At 39.2% G+C, this 27,783-nt stretch overlaps 1 protein-coding gene across 2 annotated transcripts in view; it reads left to right on the forward strand.

The window, feature by feature from the left end:
• The window catches only part of CERS3 (ceramide synthase 3), a 125,155-nt gene that overhangs the window by 47,301 nt on the left and 50,071 nt on the right, over window positions 1–27,783 (forward strand). For both annotated transcript variants that reach the window (XM_067755882.1, XM_067755883.1), the window contains exons 5-9: window positions 5,679–5,736; window positions 6,688–6,738; window positions 10,429–10,521; window positions 13,199–13,327; window positions 16,671–16,777. In XM_067755882.1, the coding sequence (XP_067611983.1) occupies window positions 5,679–5,736; window positions 6,688–6,738; window positions 10,429–10,521; window positions 13,199–13,327; window positions 16,671–16,777 (438 nt within the window). The remainder of the gene's footprint in view (window positions 1–5,678; window positions 5,737–6,687; window positions 6,739–10,428; window positions 10,522–13,198; window positions 13,328–16,670; window positions 16,778–27,783) is intronic.

The following is a 27,783-nucleotide window of genomic DNA, read 5'->3' on the forward strand; positions in this document are numbered from 1 at the left end:
TGAGGCAGTCAGGGAAAGTGGGGCCCTGTTTGAGAAATGAGAAACTGCACATCATGTAGTTTAAGGAACTTGCTCAAGGTCGCCGGGCTGTTGGGCGCCTGTTGCCCTTAGGCCTTCTGACTCCTTTTCTGATACTCTTTCTGCTCACTGTACTGCCCCTGCCACCTAATGCTGACCTCTCAGAAGCAGGGAACCCTATATGTCAAGTAACTGGGTGAGAAGGACCCAACATTTGGAATCTAGCGGTCAGTGAGTCTGCTAGAAGTCAGCCACAGAGTTCAGGCTAGAGAAGGGAATTTCAAGTTGCTATTATCAATCAGTCAGGCAATGCAGAGGGTTGTGTGGACCATCTTCTTGGTATGTGGCACTATCCTAGATCATATGGACTCGTAGATATTAAGAGGGAAGTAAAAGTGGAAGGTATGGTCACTGGCCTAAAGCAGCTAATCAGGGATATGAGACTATCACTTATGAAACCACAACATCTGTTGTTGTTCCATTCCCAATGGCACATGGGCCTGTATACCTGTGGTCTACAGTCATGTTCAGATGTGATCTGGGCATTCAGAGGAGGTGGTGTCAGCAGAGTTGGATACATTAGACAAAGGCTTTCTAGAGGTCAGGCATAAGCTGGACCTTGAGGGGAGGGATGGGTCAGATTTCCATAAGAAAAGAAAGCATGGGGGCTTCCCTGGTGGCGCAGTGGTTGCGGGTCTGCCTGCCAGTGCAGGGGACACGGGTTCGAGCCTTCGTCTGGGAGGATCCCACATGCCGCAGAGCAGCTGGGCCCGTGCGCCACAGCTACTGAGCCTGCGCTCTGGAGTCCACAAGCGACAACTACTGAGCCCATGCGCCACAGCTGCTGAAGCCTGCGCACCTGGGGCCCATGCTCCACAACAGGGGAAGCCACCGCAATGAGGAGCCTGCGCACCGCAATGAGGAGTAGCCCCCGCTTGCCGCAGCTAGGGAGAGCCCGCATGCAGCAATGAAGACCCAACGCAGCAAAAATAAATAAAATAAAATAAGTTAATTTTAAAAAAAAAAGAAAGCATGATTTGAGGGCAGCATGTTTTAAGTAAAGCAAAGGCAGGAAGCAGTACAATGTATTCAGGAGACAGGAGTGAACCCACAATTTTATAATTTAACTTTTACATTATTCTTTAGCAATGTCACAAATATCAGGGAATTGTTAAAAGTTATTATGGATCAAATAAATAGACTAAAGCAAAGTACCAAGCTCTTTAATTGTATAGGGACTGCACTTTATTCCCTAGCTATGGGATGTGCTACAGGCATCATAGCAAGAGATACCTAGCCCAAGGCATTTTGGAAATCTCAGGAAACTTATTCTCCAACACAGAACTCTTACAAATTACTCTCCAACAGGCAGACACTTCTCCATATCAGGATGGATTAGTCTCTGAACATCTTAAGTTCAATGTATTATTTCCATGGTTACTTTATTTAAGGATGACCCCTAAGCCCTGTTTCACAGAATTCAGGATTTTAATCCATAGGGACTCCTTTATTTTTAAATCAAATTCCATATTAGCAGATCACTTTTCTTTTTAAAATAAGCATTTCCATTTAGCAATGAAAAGTTTAATAAAAACAGAGTAATTTCCAAGTATCTGTTGTATATAGGCAGTGGCGCCCCCCGGTGGTGGAGAGAGGCGCTCTCCTCCCGCTGGGTGGACTGCCGCTTGCCCAGCTGGCCCTCGGGCAGGTCCACTGCCTGCTTCATCCAGTTCCCCCACCGTTGAGCCCCATGTCCGTCCTGTCAGCGTCTCTCATGTCGCCCGAGTTCACTCCATCCAGATCCTCCCTGATCTCACCTGGCAGTCTCGTCTTTCAACATCACCATGTGAGTCTAACCAATTAATTTCTGGGTTTTTTTCCAAGAGTTTTTTTTTTTTTTCCCCTTACAATTATGTTTGTGTCAGCCATTCCTGGGGAAAAAAAAAAAAGGACATTTTACTGCCTTAGGTTCATTTGAAGCAAGGAAGATAGCATTGACAAGAACATCATCATTCAGCTCATGGTTAGTGAAGTGCAGCAGCTCCCAAGTTTTTGATTTCAGGACCCCTTTGTTCTCTTAAAAACTATTACAGAAAGAAGTTATACAGATTGCCAGCAAACACATGAAAGGATGCTCAACGTCACTAATCATTAGAGAAATGCAAATCAAAACTACAATGAGGTTATCACCTCACACCAGTCAAAATGGCCATCATCACAAAATCTACAAACAATAAATGCTGGAGAGGGTATGGAGAAAAGGGAACCCTCTTGCACTGTTGTTGGGAATGTAAATTGATACAGCCACTATGGAGAACAGGATGGAGGTTCCTTAAAAAACTAAAAAAAGAACTACCATATGACCCAGCAATCCCACTACTGGGCATATACCCTGAGAAAACCATAATTCAAAAAGAGTCATGTACCACAATGTTCATTGCAGCTCTATTTACAATATCCAGGACATGGAAGCAACCTAAGTGTCCATTGACAGATGAATGGATAAAGATGATGTGACACATATATGCAATGGAATATTACTCAGCCGTGAAAAGAAATGAAATTGAGTTATTTGTAGTGAGGTGGAAGGACCTAGAGCCTGTCATACAGAGTGAAGTAAGTCAGAAAGAGAAAAACAAATACTGTATGCTAACACATATATATGGAATCTAAAAAAAAAAAAAATTGTTTCTGCAGAACCTAGGGGTAGGACAGGAATAAAGATGCAGATGTAGAGAATGAACTTGAGGATACGGGGAGGGGGAAGGGTAAGTTGGGACAGAGTGAGAGAGTGGCATGGACATATATACACTACCAAGTGTAAAATAGATAGCTAGTGGGAAGCAGCCGCATAGCACAGGGAGATCAGCTCGGTGCTTTGTGACCACCTAGAGGGGTGGGATAGGGAGGTTGGGAGGGAGATGCAAGAGGGATGAGATACGGGGATATAAGTATATGTATAGCTGATTCACTTTGTTATACAGCAGAAACTAACACACCATTGTAAAGCAATTATACTCCAATAAAGATGTTTAAAAAAAAAATACAGGATGCCCAGGTGAAGTTGAATTTCAGATAAATAACAATTTTTTTAGTATAGGCAGGTGCCAATATTCATTGTTTATCTGAAAAATTAAAATTTAACTGTGCACTCTGTATTTTAACATTTTAACTGGCACCTCTAGTCTTCACCATCAACTAGGAAAATATCTTGGGGATTTTGGTGAACTTCACTGATCCCTGAAATAAACAAGATTAATGACAGAAAAAAAAAAAACTATTACAGACCCCAAAGAGCATCTGCTTGTGTGTGTTATACCTACTGATATTTACTGTACTAGAAATTAGAACTGAAACATTTATAAAGCATTAGACTACACAAGCACATATGTCATCAGCTCTCAGAGGAATAATAACATCACAGGACATGTAGCCTCTGGGAAGCACCACTTCACACTTGAGAAGGAATAAGAGTGAAAAAGGCAAATAACATTTCAGTATTATTATGAAAGTATTTTGATGTCAGGGATCCCTGACTTTGAGAACCCCTAGCATAGTGTAACAGACCTGATAGGACTGGTCCAGGAGGATGTGAAACTTGGATTTTACTCTTGCATCTGGTTGTTACTGTACAGCCTTGAGGGTGAGTTATGTGATCTCTCTCAACCTCAGCATCCTTTAGTATTCATCTTATCTACCTTTTAGGGTTGTTGTGAGAACCAAGCAACAATACATAAAAGGGGCTAATTATAGTACCTACTTAAGCTTGTTTTGAGGAAGAAAATGTGACATCACACAAGTGTGCTTAGCATAGTGCCTGGCACAGTGTCAAGAGGTCAATACATGTTTGAGAAACAAATAATATGAGATATGCCACGTAGACTTATGGCTTCCTTTGGGGCTGGCAGGTCTCATCATCACTTTTTTGTGCTTCTCGTTTGGCCAGAATAATCAAGGACCAAGGAAATGCTCTCTACATCTACGCGTGGGGCTTTGCTGGACCAACAGTAAATAAAACAAGTGGGATCAAGTCTCAACTGGCTCATTTTTATGGTTCAACTTTCTGAGTAATTGAGCCCTACTTTTTTCCCTGATCAAAACAAGCCATAAAGAAAAACTGTCGTGTAGCTTAGAGACAGTGACAGTGTTCAGTAAACACCACTGGATTCAGGGTCCAAAGACCTATATTTCCGCGTCGACTGTGTCTTTGCTCAGCTGGATGAGATGGGGGACCGCCTAGCCTTTATGAGCCTGGCTTCTCATCTCCCAAGTGGGGATAGGCCGATATTCCTCTTTCTTTTTTATCTCACAGGTGTGTTGAGGAGAGCACTATAGGCATTACACAAATGTAAGGAACAAATGTTATTTTTAATATTGTTGCTTCAGCAATCATTAGATAAAACAGCACTAATTTTTTAAAACCTTTTCATTTTGCCAAGTAGTAAACATATACAAAAGTAGAAAGACTAGTTAAATGAGCTGTGTATGCTATGATTTCATCACCAACTTTAATAATTATCAGGGCCATCCTGTGTCATTTCTGCCCTCGTCTACTTCTCTCCCCTACCACAGATTGTTTTTTTTGTATGTGGATAATAATTTTCTTTCAGTTTTATTGTGATATATTTGACATACAGCACTGTATAAATTTAAGATGTACAATGTAATAACTTATGAATGTTGTGAAATGATTACCACAGTAAGTTTAGTTAACATCCATCATCTCATATAGATACACAAAGGAAAAAGAAAAAAAATTTTCCTTGTGATGAGAACTTTTAGGAGCTACTTTCTTAGCAATCTCAAATATACCATACAGTAGTGTTAATAGTCATCATGTTATACATTACATTTCCAGTACTAATTTATAACAAGAAGTTTGTAACTTTTGATCACTTTCATCCAATTATTATTGAAGATCACTTTTGAAGCAAATACCAGATATCGAATGATTTCATTTGTAAGTATTTTAGTATGTATCTCTAAACGATAAGAACTATTTTAGATATTATCATACCTTAAAAATTTATTTAATAACAACAAATATTCAATCAGTGTTCAGATTTCCTTGATTGTCTTAATTTTCTTTGCAGTTTATTTGAATCAGGATCTAAATAAGACCTGTGCATTACAACTGGTCTTTTAAGTCCCTTAATCTACTGTATAGGTCTTTCTCCATACATGAGAAAAAAATATTCTTTCATAATCTGCTTTTCAGAGACATGACTAAAGTCTAGCGACATAGAAACCTTTTCACTGGGAATTAAATTGGGATGAAATGAGTACCTAGATAATACGAAGTCAAACCATCGTTTATCATGTGTCAGGAACTAGGCTAGGCATATTAATAATAACAATAGCTATGACTTATTGTTGCTTACTTTATACCAGCCACTATGATCAATATTTTTCATAAGTTATCTTCGATTCTTTTTACATTTTGAGGTAAGTCTTGTTATTCCCATTTTATTGACGAAGAAATTAAGGCTCCATGAGTTAAGTTACTTATCTGAACTTATAGCCATCCAACAAGTGGCAGAATCAGGATATCAACTTAGATTTTTCTGACTCCAGATGTGCATTCTTTCCAAACTGTTATAGCAAGTGTTTTTCTCCTCAGTTGTCAGTCACCTTAACAAGACTTTTCTTTCTTTTGGCAGCTGGCGATTTACATTTTACTTAATGATTACCATTGCTGGAATTGCATTTCTTTATGATGTAAGTTGTCTTTCTGATATCTTTGATTGGAATTTGTCTTTAATTTTTAAAATTCCTGCCTGTGAATTCCTTGGGATATAATACTTTCAATAAGGTAACTAGGTTTTAAACCTCTACTCACTCTAATGCCTAGAGAAATAGCAACTCCTTAGTCTGTCTTTCAAAGCTTGTGAAGCTTTGCATTTGTAATGTTAGTTTTTAAACCTAATATCTCCCTATTTCCACTCATGTAACCCACACACCAACTAAACTGGACCCCTGACAATCCACTGAATATACCTGGTACATCCCCACTTTAGGATCTTAGCACATATTATCCCCTTTGCCAGAAATGTCTTGCCCTTCCCCCTCTATCTCTACCCATCAAATTCCATCTAGTCCCATATCAAAGGCCACTTGTTTATGAAGACTTTCATTTCTTGCCCATTAGAAATCAAATCTCTCCTTACCATATTCTCTTTGCATTGTCTGTTTAAATAATTATTAAATAATCACCTCATTAAGTGATATATAAACTTAATAGTAAATTGTTAAACAGAAAAAAAATATAGCTAGCTTTTAGAGATGTCTCTAAAGATTCAAGATTTCTCTTAAGATATTTTATTGCTACGGATATTTCAAGATATTTTTATTGCTACAGAAGCAGTAATCTAATTGGTTCAGAAATAATTTCATGAGAAGAGGCACTTGTTTGAAATAAGTAATTTCCTTTGTGACACAGGACTATTATTGGTTCCAGATTCACTAGAAGTCGTGCATGTCACAGGGGTGTTGTATAGGAACAAGTAGAAACACCTGTGGAGGGAGAGAGGTGCAGCTGGAGCAGCAGGAATGTGATAAAAGTGCATCTTACTGTGTACGTTTCCTCCCTATCAGTGACATAAGGAAGGGCTTATGTCTCTGCTGAAATCAGCCTTTGACAAAGTTTCTCTTGGTTCCTTGTTTTTCCAGAAACCTTGGGTATATGACCTTTGGGAGGTTTGGAATGGCTATCCTAGACAGGTAAGTCACACTGATGTAGTCCCTTCCCTCCTCAGCAGCTTGTCCCCTGATTTAGGTCTGAGTCCCTTCCTGCTCTCCGTCCACTTCAGTGAAGTCCTGGAGCTTACTTATCCTTGTTCCTTATTTACCCTTCACTTGTCTCATTCCTTTTCTTTGTTCGTGGTTAATGTAATTATGTATTTGAGTTTAAATTTACCATCTTAGTATTTATTTTCTACTTGCACCACCTGATACATTTCATTTATTGTACTCTTTTCTTACTTTTTTATGGAACAGTGAAGTTTTAAAAAAATTATTACTCTGTTTCTTCCCTTATACTAGCTTTTCAGTTATGCATGTTTTTATTCTTTTAGTAATTATCCTAGAGATTACCATATGCATCCTTCAATTATCAGAGTCTAATGTAAATCTAATGTCTAATGTCTAATGTCTAATGTAAGTGCTCTTACCTCTTTCCAGTCACTGAAAGATCATCAGACTACTCCTATCCCCTCCTTCAAATATTTAAAACTACTCCTATCCCCTCCTTCAAATATTTAAAACCTTACAAGTCACTACAATAATTGATTTGTAAATCAGTCAAATTGCCCTTTCCTTGCTGTTCCTTGGCATCTTGCATTTCCATGCTTCCATCTGGGATTATTATCCTTCTGGCTATAGAAGCCCCTTTGGTTTGCTTGTCTGGAAATGTTATCATTTTACCCTATTTTTTTAAAGGATATTTTTGCTGGGCATAGAATTCTAGGTTAGTAGTTATTTTCCTTAAGCACTTTAAAGAAGTCATTCCATTGTCTTCTGGATCCCCTCAGTTTCTTTAAGAATTCAGTTGTCCGTTTTATTTTTGCTTCTTCAAATGGTGTCCTTTTTCTCTGATTTTAATATTTTGTATTTGTCTTTTAGCAATTTTAATATGATATGTATAAATGTGGTCTTCTGTGAATTTATCCTGCTTATTGTCCATAGTACTTCTTTAATCTGTGGCTTGATGTCTTAAGTCTATTTTGGAAAATTCTTAGCCATTGCTTCTGTTCTTTTCTCTCTCTCCTCTCTTTCTGGAATTCCAATTACAAGTGTGCTAATACGTTAGACTTTTATGCTAGGTCCCGAAGCTCTCTTATGCTTTCCCTAATATTTTCCATCCTCTTGCCTTACTGCTTCAGTCTATAGGGACACAGTTCTCCACAGACCTCTTGCATTTCTGCATGTCATATGAAGTGATACATGGACTGACTTTTATTCTGTACTGTCTTTTCAAGGATGTTTGTATGGCAAGCAACCTTGGAAGATAGAGATAATGTCTCCTCTGGAGCAATTGGTATGCATGTCACTGTCCATTATAAAGATTTAGGTTCCCTAGCTCAGTGTTCCTCTCTGGTAGCAAAACCCACTGCATGTGCAGATGTCACCTGACCCTCTTTGTTTAGCTATGGGAATTGGGATGGGAGAACTGGCCCAAATACTGATATTCTGGCAACTGTATTAGTGTGAATAATAAGCTATCCTTTATCTCTGACCCAGGAGTCTCATATCTTCTATCAGCATTCATGAAACTATGGCAAGCTAACTTGCAAGTAGGGTAAAATCTCAGACCCTTCACAGTTCTGGATATTTTCTGCTTTCATGTCCTCCAGTTCACTAGTGCTTTTTTCAGCAGTGTCTAATCTGCTCTTAAACACATCTTTTGAGTTCTCAATTTTAGTTATGGTATTTTTCATTTCTCAAATTTTCACTTAATTATTTTTTTATGGATTCCAGTTCTCTACTGAAAATTCCCACTAATTTTTAAAAATAACTTTAAATACCTGGTTAGTTTTTAAAGTTATTTTAAAGTCAGAGTCTGATAAATCCAATATCTTGCTCACCTGTGGGTCTATTTTCTTTCTTATTCCTGTCTCCTTATGCTTGATAACATTTGATTGAATGATAGACATTGCATATGAAAAATAATGCTTAGAAATGGTATTATCTACCTCCTGAGAGGACTTACTTTCACTTCTGTTAAGCAGAGTAGAGACAGATCACCTTAAATTTTATCTATGATTGAACTGGTTTAATATAGACTCCAGTCTTTGTGAGGGCAGATGTATTTACAACTTACCCATATTCCTAGGGTATTCCCTTACAGTGGTTTTAAATAAAAGATTATAGTATTTACCAGGACTCCTTTTCCCTGGCTGGCCCTGAATACCAGTTTGCTTCCTAGCACTATGAGATTGCCAAAAGTCCTACTTAACTACTGCTTCTTAGTCTCTGGGCTCTATACTGCTTATAAATTAGCAAATGCAGACTTTATGCTATACATAGGTGTGGTTTTCTTTGAAACTATCCTGCTTAGGGTCTGTAGTACTTCTTGAATTAAGGATGCACTTGAAATAAAGGATTCCATTTAATGCATTTTTCTTCTCTTTGAAATCTTGGCTCCACAGGTTCTGGATGCCTTGGTTGTTCTCCAGTGCCTTCAAACAGATTTTTTTTTTTCTTTATCCATACTTTATCCATATTTTTAAGTAGTTCTCACTAGGAGAGTTAGTCTCATACAGGCTTGTTTGTCATAGAAGAAAGAAGAAACTCTTATTCTTTCTTGGCCTTATCAAGGATGATGCGTTGACCAGAAAATTATTCCATTTAATGTGTTAGCTTTACTCTTCACTTCTCAGATGTGTCAGTTATATGCTGGTGTATAATAAATCATCACCAAAACTTAGTGCCTTAAAACAACAACCATTTATTTGCTTATGATATGGATTAGCAATTTTGGCTAGGCTCAGCCAAGCAGTTCTGCTCCATGTGGTGTTAGCTGAGTTCATTCATGCATTTTCAGTTAGTTGACAGGCTGGCTAGGGCATATCACATGTCCCTGGTGCCCTCATTTGTATTTTTGTCAGTGGACACCTTGATGCTCTACTTTGTGACCTCCAGCAGGATAGCTCAGGTTTCTTACATGGTGCTTATGAGGTCTCTGATTGCATCATAGTTGCTATGTCCCCTTGACCAAAGGCCAAGATTCAAAGGCCTCCTGGTGATGTTAGAGGAGACTGTACCAGGGCATGAATATGAGAAGGTGAGATTCATTGAGGGCATTAATGTTACAACCCATCACACCAAGTAATATAATGTCTCAGCTTAGCTAAAATAAGCATACCGCCCCTCCTATTTTAAAGAAAATTCTAGCCATGGAAATTTCATTGTTTTTTTCAGAAGACATTTTTAGAGTACTTAAATATTTGTATATATTTTATTACTGTCCCATTTGAGAATGGGCCAATTTGGATCACCATCTTGTCACTACAGAAGAGGTTAGGACATCAGATTTGAGTAGTATTCAAGAAATATAAAACAAGGTATTTTGTGGGACAAGCAGAACAGCTTTTCCATTGTTCTTAAGTAAAGATTTTAAAATTATTTTTCTAATTTAACTCTCACTCAACTAAAAGAATGCTTTTACACCTGTTGTAGTTTTATTAAATTTTAAACAAAACATTTAACTTGACTTTGGAATTCTTGTCTCCCTTTTTAGAAACAAAATGCCTCAAAATGTTGTCTCTGATTTCTTCTCAGAAGTTGAAATGTAAAACATTATTATTTGGGAGAATTCTGTGGAATATAAATAGGTATAAACAATAGTTTTAATCCTTAAAATGAGTTGTTTATATGGTGACATTAAAGTAGTGAATACTCTTGTTTTCTCAGCCCTTGCTGCCATCTCAGTACTGGTACTACATTTTGGAGATGAGTTTTTATTGGTCTCTCTTATTTAGCCTTGGCTCTGATATCAAGAGGAAGGTAAGTGTCTTATTTACAAAACTACTTTATCCATTTTTTTCAAAAGTTTTTATCCCCCTGCCCCAAATCCTAATCTTTAAATCATATTTTTATATATGTTCAGTTCCAGTTCATAACTTTTTTGCTTTTATAACACAAAGAATAGTGCAAATATGCTCATACTTTGGTGCCTTGGTAAGTATTTGTAGTGAAACGTTAACTTTGAAGCTCTACACTTGTTCAATAAGAAAAGAACTCCCCTTTATGATGTCTGTTTCTTTCTTTTAGTTTGGGAATTTAGTATTCTTCAGTGCAAAGAAGAAAAGTGCTGGTAGTTTTAATTCTACAGCCACGTCCTTTAGTTGATTACAGACTACTTTATATAATTCTTTTGATGTATTCAGTGACTTTGAAAACATTTTTTCCTTAATTTATCCAAGATCCTTGTTAGAAAACATTGCTTCAAGTACTATTAGCTTTGCTTTATTTGCAGGGAAAGTGAGTCACAGGCATGCTAAATGCATCCTCTGAGGTCACAAAGTGTGGTATTTTAGGAACTGTTTGGTTGTTACTGATTCCTATTTGCTGGTACAGAAAATTATATTATACTCTCAATGCAGTCACGGATTTCCTCATATATGTTAGCAGTACAGATCAAATGACAAATACTCTTGGCATGTACTTTATACGCTACGCTCTATATAAAAGATTGGTTTGTAGCAAAATTTGAAAATTAAGTTGAATTCAGTATTAAGGAAATAAAACCAAGTTGGCTTGACTAAATGATGTTTGAGTGAGCATTGGTGTACAATCTATCACTAAGGGGCCCAGTCAGCTGCTCAACTGGAGATCTGAAAAGAAACTTACAGAATAAACCAAAGGAACATACTGTGAAAAAATCTGATTGAAATGATTTCCTTTTTCAGAAAACTTAATAATAGCTATAGTTTAACTGTTATTAACTTAATTTAGGCTAAGAACATATCAAAATTTAATTGATTGGGTCATCTTCTCAAGGGATAGAATTGAAAATAATCATTATTTAGAAGGTCTTCGTAGATATACTCAGGTAGGTTGATCCTGTAATGATCCTGTCTTTTTCCCACTTTTGATCCTTTTATTTTTTTCAGTAGTTGCTTTCTCTTTATTATTTACAGGTCATTGGACACCTTTTCAAAAATTAAATGTAGATATATGTCATATATTTGTAAATACACATCTTCAGAGACATAAAATTATTAGGAGTCGGGTAAAGCACAGGCTCTGGAGTCAAATTGCCAAAGTTTGGATCCCTGACTTCACTCATTAACATCTTGAGCTAGTTGGTTACATTTGCTAAACTAGATCTGTCTCGTCATATATAGAGTAGAGCTAAAAATAGTTCTTATCTCCTCCAGTTTTTGTGAGGATTAAACAAGTTAATTCATACAAAGCACTTTCTGGTGTATAGTAAGTACTCAATAAATTAGGCTGTTATTATTATCATGTTTATTCTTTTACTTTGGCTACAAGGAAACTGAAGTCTTTAAGTTTTTTTAAACGTTTTAATCAGGATATTCACAGACCATACAATTAATCTATTTAAAGTGCATAATGCAATGGTTTTGAGTATATTTGTAGAATTCTGCAGTCATCACCACAGTCAGTTCTATTTCCATCACCTCAAATAGAAATCCTGTACCCTTTAGCAGTCACTCCCCATTTCTTCTAACCTCCACAGCCCCAGGCAACCACTATCTACTTTCTGCCTCTATGCGTTTGCCTCTTTTGGATATTTCATATAAATGGACTCATACAATATATGTTTTTTTGTATCTGGCTCCTTTCACTTAGCATAATGATTCATTCCTTTTTATTAATGAATAATATTCCATTGTATGGGTATACTACATTTTGTTTATGCATTTATCAATCGATGGATATTTGAGTTGTTTCTACCTTTTTGGCTATTATGAATAATGCTACTATGAACACTGATGCGCAAATTTTTGCACGAACATATATTTTTATTTCTCTCATGTATATACCTAGGGGTGGAATTGCTAGACTACATAGTAGTCCTATGTATAACCTTTGGGGGAATTGTTAGACTCTAACAAAGCAGCCATGCCATTTTACATTCCTACCAGCAATGTATAAGGGTTCCAGCTTCTCCACATCCTAGCCAACTCTTGTTATTGTTTGTCTTTTTTATTTTAGCTATCCTGGTGGGTGTGAAGTATTTTGCTACTGTAGTTATTCCACTTTCATTTGTTCCTTATTTCATATGCAGTAACTCTTATTTTAATAGTTGTGTAGTTTTATTATATTTGTCTTGGAATTAGGCAGGGAATTAACAATAAATGTAAATGTACACAGGAATATGCTTGGGTGTGTATGTATGTCTTTGTGTGTGTGTGTGTGTGTGTGTGTGTACATATATCCAGTGTAGAACAGTGGGAAGAACAGCAGATATTAGGACTTAGATGACAACTATTCAATGCTATCTCAAAGTTAAATGACTTAATCAATGAGGATAACACTTGTTATATCTCCCTCACAAGGATTGTGCTTAAGAATAAACGTGAAAGCATTTTACAAAGTTCAAAATATGCAGATGTCAGTTGTTAGTTTTAAAATTATTATTATTATTATCTCTTCCAGTGATTGAGAAATAACTGCATTTGCTTAATGGTTTCCATTTCCCCTCATTATATAGGATTTTCTAGCTCATGTCATCCACCACCTGGCTGCTGTTAGTTTGATGAGCTTCTCTTGGTGTGCTAATTATATTCGCAGTGGGACCCTCGTGATGATTTTACACGATGCGGCCGACATTTGGCTGGAGGTAAACGTTTGCCATTAAAAAAACTAATAACAATACCATGTCCTGGGTTTAATGTGACTCCTCACAGGAAGAATTGTCTGTGAGTGATTTAGCAGAGCTCTCTGTCCTGAAAACACCCAAAGTCTGCAGATGTCTCTAGGTCCCCAGATCTTTCAAGCTCAAAGAAAGGAAAGCTTTCAGTTTTTAGTTTCTAACCTTTTTTCTCCATGGTACTCGAGAGAGAGGTTAATTTGTGGGATTCCACTTACGAAAGTTGCATGCAGATATTAGCTTAGGAAGTAAGCTGAGGTATCTGAAGAAGGAATGAACTCTAAGCTTTTAAACGGAAAACTTGGACTATGACATTGTAGATTTTTAAAGTTGGTCGGCACCGTATATTCACTTAAGCAAAGCTAAATACGCACTGAATGCTTGCACCTCCCTGCATGGACCCTCCTCCAGCTTTAAGGAATGAGAGCCGATGTTTATTTAAATGACATTTATTTTCTAAGGAAGGAATGTTTCAGAGCAGGGGACATTAAAACAAGAATCTTCCTAATCCCAAACCACACAAAATATAAGGAACGATGCAAAATTAGGATTGTTTTCTCTACATGTTTCTGATGTGCTTTGGTTCCTGTTTACCCTGAGGCAGTGGGTCCTGCTGTACTTAGAGCCACATTGTTCATAATTTAAATATACTCATTTATAATGAAGCCGGGGAAAATGATGCTAACCCATTTGCATTCAGGATTGCCTCTTCAAGGGCTAATAATTGAATGTAAGTTGATATGGAAGAAATTAAATTTAATTTAATAAGATCTTGTTCTTCTAGATCAGGGTTCAGCAAACTTTTTGGTAAAGAGCCAGGTAGTAAATCTAGCTTTGTGGGCCTCATAGGATCTCTTGTCACATATTTTTCTTTTTCGTTGTTTTTTCTTTTCTCTTATACCCCTTTAAAAATGTGAAAACCATTCTTACCCTTCTTAACTCAAGGGCTGACCAGCTTTAGCCCATAGGCTGAACTGTAATTTGCCAAACCCTGTTCTAGATATAACCAGAAGTCATTTGAAGCCATTTCAAAGCAACTGGCTGTTGTTAAAATATTAGCTGTGTACAGAATTGTATTTCTTGTACGTAATCGTAATTAGACATGTAAATACCATTCTAATGGTCAAGATTATTATATGTGCTTCAGGGCAACACGTGGCTTAGCAGAAGAAGGATTGTGCCAGTTTTTCCGTGTGTTGCTCTCTGAATGTAGCCATCTCTACTATAATTACCTCCTTCTCCGATCATATCTCAGAAACCCTGCCTGAAAATTAAGACCAAATTGGCCATGAGTTAAAAATTTTATGCTACTCTATTCTTCTAACCCTCTAGTTCAATTGCCTTTGGTGTGTGTCCACCGTAAAAACAGTTTCATTGTGTTACTAAAAGGGAGCGTTAGGTGTTGGGACTGGGAATAAGCACCGTGTTATTCCTGTCTACCCTGCCATTGACATGACATAGCTCCCTAGGTGACCTGGACAAATCACTTAATGCTTTGTTTCTATCCTCAGCTGTAGCATGAGAAGTCATATCTGCCTCTTAGGGTATATTGTGCAGTTTAGCTCACTATCGTTTGAAAATGTTCTGAGGTCCTTAGGTAAAAAACAGAAGAAAAATGAAATGTCAAACTCAGGTCCCTACATGGGTAAACTATGAGAACAGCTTCATGTCGTTAATGATCATCAATAATTCTTGATTCACAAGTCAGGATCTAACTTGAGGTTCAGTGAGCGAGGCCAGTACCCTCCATCAGCTGGTGGTAGAAACAACATTGAATAGTGGTGTGGGGCTGATTTTTTATATTCTCCAGGAGTGCCTATTCCATAGCTTCCTCAAGTAGTTTGTTTTAGTGTTTGTCCTCTCAGTCAAGTTCTAATTGAACCCAGACATGGTACAACTTTTAGCCCTGTTTAGACCTTCCTAAAGGTGGAGACTATTAATCTTTCATGTTCCTTAAGACAGTTGTTGGGTCATTTCTTTGTTCTTTCTTTGCAGGGAAGAACAGCCTCAGCATCTACAATTTTTACTCATAAGCAACCTTGTGCCTTCTTCATGCATCTTCATGATCCTCTCTAGTTTTCTGCATGTTAAGTTTAGATCCAGGACCCAACACTTTAACAGTATCTTGACTGATACTTAGCAAAGGAGAGGGGTTACTCTCTGATATCCATCTTTGCACAGCCCAGAATAGGCCATGTGTGCATTTGCCCAAAGGAGTGCTACCTTGCCATTACAAGTGGGGGCAAAGTAGCATTCTTCATGCCTATGCACATCTCTAGCTTCCCAGCCTGGCCTACCTTCTGACCCTTCAAACAGCTCCCCACTCCATTCCAAGCCCTCTAAACTTCTGGCCTTTCTCCCCATACGCAAGTCCTGCCCAGCTGGCATGCCAGACTTCTGTCTCAGCAATGGAGGCTGTTCCCTTTTGGGCCCCTGCCAATCCCATAGTCTGATCACATTCTTACCCCATGGTAGGTATGGAAAATGCAATGTAAACCATTCCTGAAATATAATAAGCTGCTTCTCTTGTTCTAGATGGGCCTTGAGGTTCCTGGGTGATTTCAGTTCTGAAACTGGTAGGGCTAAGCCACACCACCCACCTGCCCACCTTCCAGCCCCAACTTCAGACTCTTTCCCATTCAGCCTTGGGCCCCGCTGGATAATGCAAGAGAAAATCCTCGTTACATTAGTACCACATTAAACAACATTTTCTGTAATTCTTTTCACTCAACACAGATAATATGAGCACTACAGGCTAGCATAAAGTAAGTAGAGAAAATCAAGTGCTTGAAACTTTACTTCAACCAGGGCATGGCCCCAAGGGCTGCCTCCTAACTCCACTTCTTCTGTCATCTGCCTTAAAGTAGCTGCCTTGATTGCAACATGCCCAGCCCAGCCCAGGACTTCACTCATATCCCAGCCTTTCTTCAATTCAGCTCTCCTCCCAGTTAAATGGAGGAATTCAATAAATGCCCAGATAAAATACATGCTAAAATTAATTATGCTAATTTGTAGTGCTTGTGAAATACAGGAGTAATATTACAGTCATTCTAACTAATTTTTTAAACATTATATTATGCAAAGTTTCAAACATATGACAAGGTAAAGAGTATAATGGGCCCAATGGACCCATCATCCAGCTTTAACAGTTATCAATATAGCCAATCTTGTTTCAGCTATTTCTCATCCATAACCCAACTCCCACCAAGATTTTGAAGCAAATCCCAGGTATAATTTAATTTATAAATATTTAATTTAAAAATTTTACATGAATATCACCCTATCTGAATGCAATTTCTTTCTATTTTCTCAGTCTGCTAAGATGTTTTCTTATGCCGGATGGAAGCAAACCTGTAACATCCTGTTTTTCATCTTCTCCATCGTATTTTTCATCAGCCGCCTCATTATTTTTCCCTTCTGGTGAGTAGACAAGGTGCTGTGTGTGCCTTTGGTCACTGTGCTGAGGTGGCCTTGCATGTTGTTCAGGTTGGAGCATTGCCCTTTCTTTCTTTCTTACACTGATCTCCAGCTATTTGTGCCAAGTTCAGCTGGAAAGAAGAATGTGAAGGAGATATTTTTATAGATAATTAAAACCACACCTTCCAATGTGAAAAGGCTTGTTACAAAGGGAGATTAAAGATGTGTAACCAATAGGAAGCAGCAACTCTTACTCTGTGTCTGATTTCATGAATCTGGATCTTTCTTTGTGATTAACAGCTTTTCCAGTTATTCAGTGAAATGTCATTGGCCAATTAGCAGCTCTTTAAAAGAGAGGCAAATTCTGTGTTAAAATTACAATAGTTATAACCACCATTAATTGAATGCCAGACACTGGATTAGGCCCTTTATACATCTTGGCACTAGCTACACAACAAATCATAAAGATAGGTATCATCACTTCCAGTTTGCAGATGAGGAAACTGATGCTGATTTCATTTTCCATGATCACTGGTCCTAACAGTGATTTGGACCACTGGCTCTTGGTCGGTCTGTTGATTTTGTTTAGCCAAGAGCTGGCAACATAGAACCTATGTTGTGTCTCTCCTGACAATCATTCCTTTGGCAAGCATAATTTTCCATGTGTTGATTGACAGAAACCAGAGGAAAAATGTGAGGAAGACATTGATGGTTTGGAAAGAACAGCTTAAAACTAACTGTAGTTTGGGGATAGTCTAGAGTTTCAGATATTCTCAACAGAAAAGCTAGTGCTATTGGAGGTACTAGGTTCCAGCAGAATGAAATGGGGACCCAGGTTTCAGGCCTGATCTCTTGTGGGTGGAGAGCACCCTTAACTAGCAGCATGCAGGGAAGACTGGTAAGAGAGTGTGGGTGCTGCCTGCCCTGTGGAAGCCAGGTGTGTTCTTTAACCCAGGACTGGGTGTCTTGATTAGACATTTTTTTCTGGAGAGGAGCAGCATCATGCAGTGATGAATTTCACAGATGCAAGTCAGTCCTGGCTCCAGACTTACTACCTGTGTGATCTTGTACAGGTTAGATCATTTCTCTGTGCCTCAGTTTCTCATCTGTAAAATGTAAATAAGGGTTGTCATGAGCCTTAATTGAAGTAATACATATGAAATAGCTTAGAACAGCATCTGGAACATAGTAAGGATTCAGTAAATGCCAGCTGTTATTACTAAAATTATTAATGAGTCTCTGAGAATTTGAAGTTTAATCTAGAATCAAATCTGAGATACATGTTTAAGATATTCTTCTTGGTTGACGAATCATATTACCATCACTTTTGCTTTGGCTGATCAGGTGTGTTTATGAAATTAGAATATTGTACAATAGCAACTATTGATAGGGTAAGTATTGACTTGCAGATAGCAGTTGAGTTGTGGCTTTTCAGTGTGACTTTCATGGTGCTCTAAATCCAGCATTTGCCCATTGGTGACGCTTATTTTGTTCAAAAAGTACCATGTGTTCCAGTTATCTATAGCTGTAAACAAACCTTTTGAAAAATTTAGTGGCTTAAGGCAGTAGTGAGCAAACTTTTTTTATAAAGGGCCATAGAGTAACTGTTTTAACCTTTGAGGGACATATATGGTCTCTGTTGCATGTTTTTCTTTGTTTGGTTCTGATTCTTTTACAACCCTTTAAAAATGTACCAAACCTAGCTTAGATCACTGGCTGTAGAAAAACGGGCTGTAGGCCAGACTTTACCAACACGCCATGTTTTGCAGGGCTCTTTCTTAAAACAACAATACATTATTATTACTATTTCTTATGGATCTGGGAGTTGACAGGCATCATCTACATGGTTTTCACTCATGTGATTACAGTCAGATGGTCGCTGGCCAGTCAAGGTTGGAGTTTTCTTGAAGGCTTCCTCACTCACAAGGTTCAGGTGACACCCGTGACATCAGCTGGTTGATGCTGATTGCTGGTTGGGACCACTGCTGGGCCTGTCAGCTGGAACACATGCCCATGCTCCTCCACTGGCCTGACCTTCTCTTAGCACAGCAGACGGATTTCAAGGGTGAGCAGTTCAAGAGAGAGCTTGGCAGATGCTGTCTCCTTTTATAACCCAACTTCAGAAGTCATAGCATGTCACTTCCAGCCTCATTTTCTTCATTGAATCCAAGTCACTAAGGCCAGCTCATATTTAAGGGAAGGAAATTTAGACTCCATTTCTTGATGGGAATAGTTTCAAATAATTTGTAGAGATTTTGTTGTGTTGCTGTGGTACGCGGGCCTCTCACTGTTGTGGCCTCTCCCGTTGCGGAGTACAGGCTCCAGATGCGCAGGCTCAGCGGCCATGGCTCACGGGCCCAGCTGCTCTGCGGCATGTGGGATCTTCCCGGACTGGGGCACGAACCCGTGTCCCCTGCATCGGCAGGCGGACTCTCAACCACTGTGCCACCAGGGAAGCCCTGTAGAGATATTTTTAAAGCACACACCATGGAAGTTCTCAGTCTGGAGAACTCTCTGAGAAGCTTCTAAGTATTGCTGCTGTGGTTGACTACTGGTTCAGCATCAAAGGATCTTCGCCTCGGACCTTCCCATGATGTCTCAAAATCAACAGGCCAGCTAACTCTGCCTCATAGACAGTCGAACATCGGGTTGGGGTTGAGTAGAGTGTTACTTCCCCACATACCCTCAACTTTAAAATCCTAGATTTAAGTGACTTCCCTGGTGGCACAGAGGTTAAGAATCCACCTGCCAGTGCAAGGGACACAGGGTCGACTCCTAGTCCGGGAAGATCCCACATACCATGGAGCAACTAAGCCCGTGTGCCCCAACTACTGATGCACTCTAGAGCCCACAAGCCACAACTACTGAGCCTGCGCGCCACGACAACTAAAGCCCACGTAGCTAGAGCCCGTGCTCCACAACAAGATAAGCCACCACAATGAGAAGCCCACGCACCACAACGAAGAGTAACCCCCACTCACCGCAACTAGATAGCCCATGCACAGCAACGAAGACCCAATGCAGCCAAAAATAAATAAATGAATAAAAATTAAAAAGAAAAAGAAAGGAGAGGCTTCCCTGGTGGTGCAGTGGTTGAGAGTCTGCCTGCCGAAGCAGGGGACATGGGTTCGTGCCCCGGTCCGGGAAGATCCCACATGCCGCAGAGCGGCTGGGCCTGTGAGCCATGGCCACTGAGCCTACGTGTCTGGAGCCTGTGCTCCACAATGGGAGAGGCCACAACAGTGAGAGGCCTGCGTACCGCAAAAAAAAAAAAAAAGAAAAAGAAAAAAAGAAAGGAGAATGATCAAACCAGAAGAAATAAAGACATTATTAAAAAAAAATTCCTAGATTTAAGAACTCATTCTCTTGCCAGCATTTCTGGATTTCAAGGAGAATTAGTTACATGCATTTGGCATTTTCTTGATCTTGATACTTTGCTGAATTCACCAGCCTACTGCAGAGGGCAACCAATACCACTGTTTGCTGTCTTCAGGAGGTTGGGCTGTGAATAAACCAGTATTAACAGACTTGACTGAAAAAATTTTTTGTGGGTAAAAATTCTTCTGTACTGACATTGACTGATCTTCATTGTTTGGAAGCTTAAGGAGAACCTCACCAAGCTATTGGAAGTTTGGGAGATGGGTTTTTCATGGTTTTTGAAAGCATTAGTTGCAGTGTATTACTCTGACTTAAATAGCCATCCCATCAGCTTGAACATGTTACACAACCAAGTGGTGGTACCAAAGAGGAAAAGTCAGTTCCTTGTTGTTAGTCTGGCTCCCACCATCTGTCTAAAACTTGTAACTCTGCAGACTCACTTTTCAAGGATATTTTATTAGTCCAGATTTGTTGGGAATTTACAATGGACCAAACAAAGTGCAGACAGGCCCATTTCAAGATTCAGATATTTTAGAGGTTCTGTGGGAGGTGGTTCGCCATCTAGTTGCTCTGTTCTTCTCAACTGCTTTTGTTGTACATTTTGTGGTGAGGTGAAGGGTTGAGTGGGGAGAAAGGTGACTGGGGTGGTGCCATCTGAAAGTCGTCTGAAACCTTGAGAAAAAGAACAGGAGGTTTTTTTTTTGCTTGTTTGTTTGTTTTTGCGGTACGCGGGCCTCGCACTGTTGTGGCCTCTCCCGTTGCGGAGCACAGGCTCCAGACGCGCAGGCTCAGTGGCCATGGCTCACGGGCCTATCCGCTCCGTGGCATGTGGGATCTCCCCGGACCGGGGCACGAACCTGTGTCCCCTGCATCGGCAGGTGGACTCTCAACCACTGCGCCACCAGGGAAGCCCAGAACAGGAGTTTTACATCATGCGTGTCTTTCCCTTTCTTCTCCTTTCCTTTTATTCCCCCAGCCTCAAGCAGATTTGCTTTCCCCTCATGAGTTTCCTTTTGTGTCCATACAACTGTGTCCCCAATTCTCCTTTCTTCCTGCTCTTTTCAGGGATCTAATTTAGCCAGTTTTCAGTCAGTGTCAGCAAGAGTTAATTACCTTGATTTTCTAAACAGTGTTACTGTCAACATTAGGTAGACATTCCAGTTGGCACTGGCCAAACTGCTTTAATCTAATTGCCTGGTTACCCCCATTTATTTGCATTTTTCTTCAAAAACATTTAAATCTCAGGCTTACGTTATTCACATTGTATTCCCAACTATTGTATTAAAATAATGACTTCTATATTTGTGAATTATTGGACGTATCTATCTACTTGAATATTATACAAATACCACCCGAGATCATTCGGTTAGAAAGACCCTCCGAAGGTCAGATAAACGGTGCCCCTGACTCCTGACAATTTTCCTCCATAAATAAAAAGAGCAGATAATAATTTAGTCCAGGCTGATTGATCTGAAGGGAAGGAGCACTGTTTCAACTGAAGTTTCCGAGTGGCAGTGCTGGCTCATTGCTTTGTTTCTGGAACTCACCACTGCTAGATGTTGTGAGGAGCTCACGGATGAGTGAGACGCAGCTCCTAGCCTGCAGCAGTTCATGATGGCAGTAGAAGAAATCTTTGTATCCACCACCTTTTCCATGTATTTGAAGGCTATTAATACTGACCCATATTTTTTGGATATTCCAAAAAGAAAAAAATAAAACATTTCCTGCAAATCAAAACTACAATGAGGTATCACCTCACACTAGTCAGAATGGCCATCATTTAAAAGTCTACAAAAGTCTACAAATAATAATTGCTAGAGAGGGTGTGGAGAAAAAGGAACCCTCCTACACTGTCAGTGGGAATGTAAGTCAGTGAAGTCACTAAGGAGAACAATATGGAGACTCCTTAAGAAACTAAAAAATAGAGTTACCATGTGATCCCACTACAATCCCACTCTTGAGCATATATCTTGGAAAAGATGAAAACTCTAATTCAAAAAGATACGTGCACCCCAGTGTTTATTGCAGCACTATTTACAATAGCCATGACATGGACGCAACCTAATTGTCCATTGACAAATTAATGGATAAAGAAGATGTGGTACATATATACAATGGAATATTACTCAGCTGTGACAAAGAATGAAATAATGCCATTTGCAGCAATATGTATGGACCTAGAGATTATCATACTAAGTGAAGTACAATAAGACAGAGAAAGACAAATAATCATATGATATCACTTATATGTGGAATCTAACAAAATGATGCAAAGGAATTTATTTACAAAACAGAAATAGACTCACAAACATAGAAAACAAAGTATGGTTACTAAAGGGGAAACAGGGGGAGGGATAAATTAGGGCTTTGGGATTAATAGGTACACACTACTATATATAAAATAGATAAACGACAAGGACCTACAAAGGAATTATATTCAATATCTTATAATAACCTATAATGGAAAAGAATCTGAAAAAGAATAGATACATATATGTATAACTGAATCACTGCTGTACACTTGAAACTAACACAACACTGTAAATTAAATAGACTTCAATTTTAAAAATGGTTAAGAAAATAAAAAATAAAACATTTCCAACAGTGAATAATACTCAAATAAATAGCTTCCTTATCTCCAAGGGTACATATGCTAGTGGTAACTTTATTTTCCCCACCAGTGGTTCACAGGACTTTGGGCTTCATCTTTTGATGATCCAGGTCTCACTGGTATAGAAAAATGGTACCCTGAGAAGCCTCATACGAAGGAGAATTTTGTGGGCAATGAGGCCATATAAACCCTTGAAATGGCTATCAGAGAGAGGACAGTTTTAAGAAAAGACGAGACACAACAAAGCTGAAAGCATACAGCAGTGCTCTAAGCTGATGTCCATCAGAGAGAGACAAGAGTGAGGACACGATGGTCCTTTCTTTCCTCCTAAGGCCTGGGGCCTCTGTTCTGAATGGTGAGTCAGGGGCAGAGCAGGGGTCTGATGGTGCTAGGGTCAGCTTCCTTGCCCTTCTGGGATGGCACAGTGCCCTTCCCACAGTCATCAGAGGAGAGGAGGGCCTGCACCGTGCCAGAGAGGCTCTGTTGAAGTATCTCAGAACTGGACTTTCCAGTCACAAAGCTTATAGAGGAGAGGGCAAATGACACTGCAGGTGTTTGCTCTGCATCTCGTTCAACAAGGAGCCCTCAGGGGAGCTCCTTCCCACACCCCACAGGCTTGGCACTTCTGTTGCTGCTTGTAAACTTATGAAGGACAGCGACAACAGTCCATAGAATTTTAGAATTTTAAATTCATAATTTAGTCCAACCCCTTTATTCATTTATGTGTTTGGAAATAATTTTAAGCTCACAGGATAATTTCAAGTATATCACAGAGAACTCTTACATATTGCCTTTACCCAGATTTACCAGTTAACGTTTCCCCCATTTGCTTTGTCATTTTTTCCTCTCTCTCTGTTTCTCTTTCTCTTTCTCTCTCAACACACACACACACACGTGCTCACACATGTGGGTGTGTGTGTATATATATACATATATATATGTATACATATTTTTTCTGAACCAGTTGAAAGTTAAAACCATCACGTCCTTTTAATCCTAAATAGTTCAGTGTGTATTTCCTAAGGACAAGGACATTTTTCTACAGAATCACAGTATAGTTATCAATTTCAGGAAAGGTAGCAATCTACCATCCATGTTTCAGTTTTGTCAGTTGATCCGATAGTGCCTTTCATTGCTTTTTTCCCTCACTATTGGATTTGGCCCAGGATCACATTCTGCATTCAGTTGTCACCTGCCGGGAATAGTCCTTACCTCTTCTTGCCTTTCGTGTCATAGATATTGTTGAAGCGTTGCAACCCTGTTTGTTTTTCACATGAGAAGTTAAGATAGTTCCAGGATCGCACAGCTAGTTATGAAAGAATCAAGATTAGAAACAGAACATTTGAAACACAAAAGAGATATGTTTCCAGTTAAGTTACTAAATTTGATAATTAAGAGCAGGCATCATTGCCTTACCTAAGTATTATTAAGTTTTCTTCAACTACTTGGTCACTTCGAAATATAAGCCATCTCTAGAATGTTAGGTGAGCAATTATGCACCTGTAGAACCAGTATTTGTTATCCTGAAAAGGCTTAATGCTCACACCTACAATTAGCAAGAAAAAAAGACCTTTAACTTTCCTTAGAAAAATTACTTTTGGTGGCTGCCTTATCAGCCCAGCAAAACCAACTACTATTTATACCAACAATGTGATTTTTTTCAAACCATGTAAACTTTGGTGATTGAGTAAAGAGTAAAAATGGGGAAAAAAACCCCAAACAGGAAAAAGGCCAAGCTTTGCAATCCACTGGCACCATGGTAGTGCATCCGTTTGTACAGGTTAATGGCCAGCGTACAGAGCAGAATTGAGGAGTATTCTCTGTGAAAAGGGAGATTCCACAGGACCCACAAGGTAAATGTGCAAGTGTTTGTGGGTTCACTCGTGTGTCTGCACACTTGATACACAAAATTGAGAAAGGCAGATTTGTTTTTTTTCCTTCCCATTCTCCTTTTAGCAAAGGACCAGAAGAAATCAAGGCTGAGAGATTGGACCATCTTTTAGTGAGGGCAGTGAGACCCATAGAAAGAGGCCCTGAAAATGCCAACTGAAGCCCCATAACTGCTGTCCTCCCTTCTGAACTCCTCTTCACTTCTTGGGCCTCCTGTTCCCTCTGTCCTCCCACAGCACAGGGTCCCCACTCCTCCTTAGCCGGCTCCTCCCCTCCAAAGCGGCCTCCTCCTTCTCCCTGATATGCAGAAAATCCAGCTATTTCAGCGGCACCCTCCCTGGGTGTTGCCCTCCCTGTATTATTAACGAAGCCCTCTGCAGTAGGAAAGGGGGTGGTGGTGGAAAGCCATCTCGTCATAATGATGGTAATAGTAATGTTATAACTACCATTTCTGAGTGCTTACTATATGCTAAGCTCTTCCCATTTGTCAACTCATTTAATTCGCATAACAACCTGACAAGGTGAGACCTGTTTTATTACAGAAGAAATTGAAGCCCAGAGAAGCTACGTAACTTGCTGCAGACCCCAGGGAAGCCATGATCCAAATCTAGCGGGCTCCAGTGCCCATGCCATTGACCTCTCCTCTCTGCAGTGGCTTGGCTGTCTCTGAAGGCATTTGTGTTTAATGGCAGTCTCTTCTATTTCTAGGACTCTGCAGTTTGCAAAGCTGGCTGTGTGTTTCTCTGGAGCCGCTCATTCAGAGATGTGGGGTTAGTTCTACCCAAGGAATGGGAGGTTGTGCAGGTTACCAGGCAAGAAAATAGCAGCCTTAGCCCTGGAGCCCAGCTCTGATGATTCTAGGCCAGGTGTATCACTCTTCTTTCTAAAACTGGCGAAGCTTCCCAAAGCTGTTACTACGAAGGCCACACCCTTGACCTTGACTTTCAAGTCCAACAGGAGATGGCTGCATTCACCAATCCAGCTTTATCTTCACCCCACCCCCACCCCCTGCCACTCCTCTCCCTGAAGCCACACTGGTCTTCTTTTAGCCCTTGAATTTTCCATGATGCCTCCATCTGAGAGTTTTGTATGTGTCCTTTCCTCTGACTGGAATCCTCTTTTCTGTGTCTTCCCTTCAACTAGAGGGAAGAGGGAAATCTCCATTCAGTCAGAACCCTGCAATATGCTCCCTGTCCTTTTCTTTCTTTGCATGGACCACAGTGAGTTTAATTATATGTTTAAGTAATTATTCACATTCTCTGATAGAATGCATGAAGGAGATATTTTTTAGTAGATTCCTTTGTTAGTTTTGACACTGACAAATTCCCAGTAGGAGACCTTGTATGGGACCAGGCCCTGGAACAGGTGATGGGAGGATACAGAGATGAAGGCATCATGGCTGCTGTCTTTGGAAAGCTTGCTAGCTAATGAGGAGTCAACTAATATAAGAGCTTTTACTGCAAGGCAGGGTGAATCAGCCAAATGCTCTAAAGAAGCTGGTATCAGGGGAGCCCAGAGAAAAGTTATAAATTCAGAGGTGAGCAGAATAGCACAGAGATTTTGGTATGGAGAGGGCCATGCTTTGATAGGTGAAAAGAATTTCAATTGAAAAGGGGAAAGGCATTATAGGCTAAGTGAGTCCAGAATAAGGCACACAATTGCTTAAGGACCCAGCAAATCAGAATAGCAAATTGGCTTTATATATATTATTTCCTATAATCCCTGTGGATGCAGGCACCAAAATGTAAGCCCTTCTAGTTCAGGAATTTCAGTCTGTTTTATTCATTGCTGTATTTCTGGCTCCCACAAAGTTCCTGGTAGCACTTTGGTGCTTAATAAATATTTATTGAATGCATAAGGTAGGTACTCATTGCTTCCATTTTACAATTGAGAATATGCACAAATAAGTGACTCAAGATTACATAGAGCCAAGATTTTAAGAAAATATGGAAAAATATATTTTAAAATGTTGGGGGTGAGAAAAACCTTTTAAAGCCTAATATGGAGGAAACAATTGTTTCATATAAAGGAAACAATTGATAACTTTTGTTACAAAAATGTTTTAAAAATTGATTTGTCAAGAAAAATTATAAACAAAGTTGTAAGAATCAAAACCATGTGATGTTATTTAACATGATTAAAAAGTAATATTATAATCCTTAACATATAAAGAGTACTTAAGAGTCAACAGAAAAAGTAAATACCCCAAAAGAAAAATGGACAAATAGATACCATGAAGAAGCAGTTCACAAAAGCACAAATCACAATAATTTTAAAAACTCATATATATATCTTCACAAGAAATAAAAATGTAAATATATAAATAGTGTGATATTGTTTTACGTAGCAGCTGACAAAGTACAATGTTGGTCAAGATCCAAGGAAGCAGATACTCTCATACACTGGGTGCAAGACTATGAATTGGCACAGTCTTGCTGGAAAGCATCTAGCAATACACTTCAAAATGTAAATTGAGTATACTCTTTGACTCAGGATTTTAGCAATTCTAAGGAAATATCAAACAATTTTATCAAAATGTCTTTACAAGTAATATTCTGACAGTGTTCTTTATTTTTTTTCACTGTTGTCAATTTAATTAATACTTTTGACTACACAACCTCCAAAAGAGTAGTTCTCAATTTAACCAAAGCACTTTCCATGATGCCAAAAATTAACGTTTGGTTGCCATCACTCTTGCAACAAAAGTACTTGGACAACTGCCAAATGCAGAGCACTCAGGTGGGTACCTCAGGATTACACAGATGCAGTCAAGAGCTCAAAGAAGCCTTCAGGAAAACTTGTTAATTCTTTGATTTTCCTCAGCAACTTCTCCCCTCTCATTTTCTTTAGCAAATATCCAGAACCACCAGTAGTCTCTGTAAATATACTATCCAACTATTCAACTATTCAACTCCTCACCCTCAGCAAGGGTTGCCTTTAATCAAGCAATTGGCTGGAGTGGAATTCTAACCCAATGCTTTCAGCACCATCTTGACTCCCTTTTTTTTTTAAAAAAAATATTTTTGGCTACGTTGGGCCCTCATTGCTATGCACGGGCTTCCTCTAGTTGTGGCAAGCGGGGGCTACTTTTCGTTGCAGTGCGTGGACTTCTCATTGTGGTGGCTTCTCT

The sequence above is a fragment of the Pseudorca crassidens genome, chromosome 1 (assembly GCF_039906515.1).
Source record: "Pseudorca crassidens isolate mPseCra1 chromosome 1, mPseCra1.hap1, whole genome shotgun sequence".
Classification (NCBI taxonomy): domain Eukaryota; kingdom Metazoa; phylum Chordata; class Mammalia; order Artiodactyla; family Delphinidae; genus Pseudorca; species Pseudorca crassidens.